The 4,009-nt window shown below is 39.0% G+C and overlaps 2 protein-coding genes across 2 annotated transcripts in view; both read left to right on the top strand.

Annotated features, from left to right (window-relative positions):
- Positions 1 to 2,500, top strand: part of LOC104793759 (DExH-box ATP-dependent RNA helicase DExH8-like) — a 6,881-nt gene extending 4,381 nt beyond the window's left edge. The window contains exons 9-15 of the mRNA XM_010520180.1: positions 4 to 195; positions 286 to 402; positions 484 to 628; positions 779 to 1,041; positions 1,201 to 1,395; positions 1,462 to 1,995; positions 2,085 to 2,500. Coding sequence (XP_010518482.1) covers positions 4 to 195; positions 286 to 402; positions 484 to 628; positions 779 to 1,041; positions 1,201 to 1,395; positions 1,462 to 1,995; positions 2,085 to 2,285 — 1,647 coding nt within the window. The 3' untranslated portion in view covers positions 2,286 to 2,500. The remainder of the gene's footprint in view (positions 1 to 3; positions 196 to 285; positions 403 to 483; positions 629 to 778; positions 1,042 to 1,200; positions 1,396 to 1,461; positions 1,996 to 2,084) is intronic.
- LOC104793758 (21 kDa protein-like) overlaps positions 3,395 to 4,009 on the top strand; it is a 6,682-nt gene continuing 6,067 nt past the window's right edge. Inside the window, exon 1 of the mRNA XM_010520179.2 lies at positions 3,395 to 3,719. Coding sequence (XP_010518481.1) covers positions 3,496 to 3,719 — 224 coding nt within the window. The 5' untranslated portion in view covers positions 3,395 to 3,495. The remainder of the gene's footprint in view (positions 3,720 to 4,009) is intronic.

Here is a 4,009-nt window from a genome sequence, read left to right as displayed (position 1 = left end):
CAGAAATCGCATAGGGGTCGTTACGAGCCCACATTTTATGGACGGTTGCTTGCTAGCTTCCCATTGTCCTTTGATGCATCTATTCTGGTCGTCAAGTTTGGTGAAATGGGAATGCTAAGAGAAGGGATTCTGTTGGGTGTCCTGATGGATACCCAACCGCTTCCTATCAGTCATCCTTTTGGAGATGATTCACGGGTATGTCCTATTGGTGGATTTATCTGCAGTTCTGCACGTCTTTTAGATCATGATCTTAATCATCTACTACCCCTATGTCTTCTTTAACAGTTTCTAGAGTATGTTGACCACTATTTTGGTGGTAGCAAGACCATTTCTGGTGGGCGGAGGGAGGTGGTACTCATGGCAAACTTTTGTGCTTTTCAGTTTTGGCAGCGTGTCTTTAAGGTAAATAAAATAGTTTTGCCATATTCCCAAGGATACCAGCTTCTACTCTTGATGATCTTACCAATGTTTCTCTCCTTGAAGGACAAGCATCGTCTTGGAAACTTGAAACAACTTCTGTCAAAAGAGAAAGATAAAGATCCCAAGTTGAAGTTTTCTGAGATGGAACAAGAATGGTGTGGTCTCCACAATATTGTCCCGTCATCTTTCCATCATGTGTCTGAGATGTGTAAGTTCATGGCACTTCTTCGATTCTTTTTTATGGCTTTCCCATTTTACTCATGAAAAACATTTTTAGAGACACTTAAACATGCTAATAGCCCGTTTTTAGTTTCTTCCTTTTCTTCTAACCTTTAACTAAATTTTGCCTGTTTTACAGATGAAGATACACTTGGCTCATTTCATCGTTTCAGACCTCAATTCATCAGTTCTTCTGATTCTCTAACAACCTATTACAATCCAAATGAATTTGATCACACATGCTATATTGAGTGCCAACCCAGTGAAGGTATATATCTACACTCTGAGGAGGAAGATCAATCACCTCCTGAAGTAAGAAAATGTGTATCGGTGCCGTTTATTCCTCCTAACGCATTCCAAGCTAATGCTATTGCAAAAACCATGGCCAGCATAATCAAAGAGGTATTCATTTGCCAACCTTGTCTCGTGTATTTAGTATTGGCGTACATGCTTTTCAATCTTCTCATTGTGTTCAATTTTTCAATGATAAGAGTGCGAGAGCTGGAAACAATGTTTCTTCTTTACAGCATATTGATGTTTTACTGTTTCCATTTGCCATAGATAAGAACTCAGGGCACACCATCTGAATCTGAAAATGACCATGGAGCAATCGAACCTGAGGATTACATTGAGAATGGAGAGGCCCCAGTCTGTGTATATTTCCTGAATGGATTTTGCAACCGTGGTGACCAGTGCACGTTCAGTCATACTCTTCAGTCAACAAGACCAGCCTGCAAATTTTTCGCGTCATTGCAGGTGCATTACGTTACCATTCTAGTTGGGGTTATCTTTAGTGTCTATGCTAATTTTTCGGTTTTGCAGGGGTGTCGATATGGAGAATCGTGTTTGTATTCACATGTCATGCAAAGACGGACAAAATCGTACTCTCCCCCTCCCCAATGCCTTCCAGAAGGAGATGACTCTTCCACATCGCCTCTGCTGGATTTGTTTCCAACTTCTTCTGAGGGGTGTATCCTTGTGTTTGATGACTCTGACATGCATTTCACATCAAGTATAGCCAATAGGTATCCGTCCTGGAAGATACTCTCCACATCATCTTCATCAGAGACGCTGTTTTGTGATTCATCACTTGCAGACGCAAGAATCTTCTGGGGTCTGAATCATCCCTACCAGACCATCATCTCAAAAGCAGGAGGGGAGAACCCAATCCCGTGGAAGGAAGTGAAATGCGTGCTGTGGTTCCTTAATCCAGAAAGCTACGCTGAAACTCCTGAGAGACAGAAAACTATTCTGCAGAATTTCTTCGAGTACATGGCGATCAGAATACTTGGTGATAATCTTTACGAAATCCGAGTAATTCTCACAATGAACAACGTCAGATTCTCACTCTTACAGGTAAAAAGAAAAGTCTTGTTACATCAGCACTTTGATTGTGTATTTATCTACTCCATTCATGTTGTTTTGTGCATTTTTTGTTTTTGAAGGTGGAGAAAGTAGCCAGAGACAGCTTCTTCTTCCTTGGAGAGTCTTTCCCACATAACTCAATAATCTTTGGTGAATTGCCAGACACATTAACCATCCAGAAGCCTATGCTAGTCTCCAGACCAACCTCTTATGTCTTTGATCTCCATCCCCCTACTAACACCCAGTTTGGTGTCTGCACCTCTCTTATTCACAACAAATGATATCTTAGGTTAAAAAGGAAGAAGAAACAAAAAAAAAAACTCTACCTTTGGTCTCTGTCTATATAGTCATCATAGGTTTTAATCGCCTTTTTTCTATCCTAGATGTCCTCTAGTCTCATCACGAACGCGATGATGTGAATGGCCATAACCATGTTTAGACCTTTCAATTCTTGTGATAGGTACTAATTAACGATCTCTACTATTCTATTTCTATCTGTAGTCATATTGGCTTTTATTTGAACCAGACTCATAACTAACCCTGATGATGTTTTTTTATACCAGAAGTAACGCACGTAAAAAAAATGTGGTTAGGTCGTGAATTTGGGTTAACATCACTGGCCTCATTCGTTTTTAATGCAAACACACATCATAATAATAAATGCGAATTAACCGGTTTAGATTACGATATTGGAACCGGTCCTTTTTCCTTGGTATTGAATGAAATGATTTAGACCCCCCAGGTACGCTATTATTGTAAAAATGTAATCCATGTCTCCACGTTCCAATAATATCTTGTAAAATTTTCCTCTTGCTTAAAGAAAAACAATAATCAAATTCATAAACATTAAATGATTAGGGGATCAAAATTAAGCTTAAAGAATTACCAAGTCCAAGTGACTTTTGATACTCTCTTTTTTTTTTTAACTTTCATTATTGCTTCTCACCTTTATCTTGCTTCCTCGGCAACCCTCTTTTGGTTAGCACCTCGTATATTCAATCATCAGAGTTTAGAAAATAACTATTCATGCTAGGTCCTCTTATTGTTTTACGAAACAGTATCAAAATTTATACTCCCATAGATAATTTTGTTACACATGCATGTATCTAGTTTTTTAGGAGGTAGTGGTAGCTTTTACACCTTTACTAAAAATAGTAAAAGAAAGAAAAAACAGAATTCAAAACAAACACCATAGCAATAGCATAGATGGCTGATTAAATCCATCGATATAACGCTTAACCGTTTGTAATGATTACTACAAGAGAACGAACCGCCTGATATACTACTACTCTTTTTTTTTTTTACCTCAAAAACTCCATATTTTATTATAAACTTAATTTTCACGTCCTAATTTAAAAAGGTTAAATGTTACTCACATAGGCTCCTTATATAAGATATAACATCTCTCTATCTCTCTCTCCCTCTGTATCTACTACTAAAACATCGTCCCAATTTCATAAAAAGTAGCGTTTGGATCGAAAATTTAAGAAGATGACTTCTTCATCTATCACGTTTACTCTTCTTCTTATTCTTCTTCTTGTTATTGCAGTAAGCGCAAATCCGTCGTTAGCCTCCAGTAATAGGAACAACACAGAGGACAGCGTAACGCGGTACAGCACATACGTAAGAAACGCGTGCAGCGTAACGCAGTACCAGCGGCTCTGCGTCCGAACGCTATGGCCGTTTGCAATCGTGGCGAGAAACAAGACGAGCAAGTGGACGCGAGCTAGCGTGGCGGTGACGATAACTGACACGAAACGGATCTTGAGAATCCTGCTCAAAACGAAGGGTTCAGCGGCGGACGNTAAAAATGAAAAGTCTTGTTGCATCAGCACTTTGATTGTGTATTTATCTACTCCATTCATCTTATTTTGTGCATTTTTTTTGTTTTTGAAGGTGGAGAAAGTAGCCAGAGACAGCTTCTTCTTCCTTGGAGAGTCTTTCCCACATAACTCAATAATCTTTGGTGAATTGCCAGAGACATTAACCATCCAGAAGCCTATGC

This window comes from Camelina sativa, chromosome 6 (genome assembly GCF_000633955.1).
Source record: "Camelina sativa cultivar DH55 chromosome 6, Cs, whole genome shotgun sequence".
Classification (NCBI taxonomy): Eukaryota; Viridiplantae; Streptophyta; class Magnoliopsida; order Brassicales; family Brassicaceae; genus Camelina; species Camelina sativa.
The sequence above is the reverse complement of the archived record's forward strand: the minus strand, read 5'-3'. Positions and strand labels throughout refer to the sequence as shown.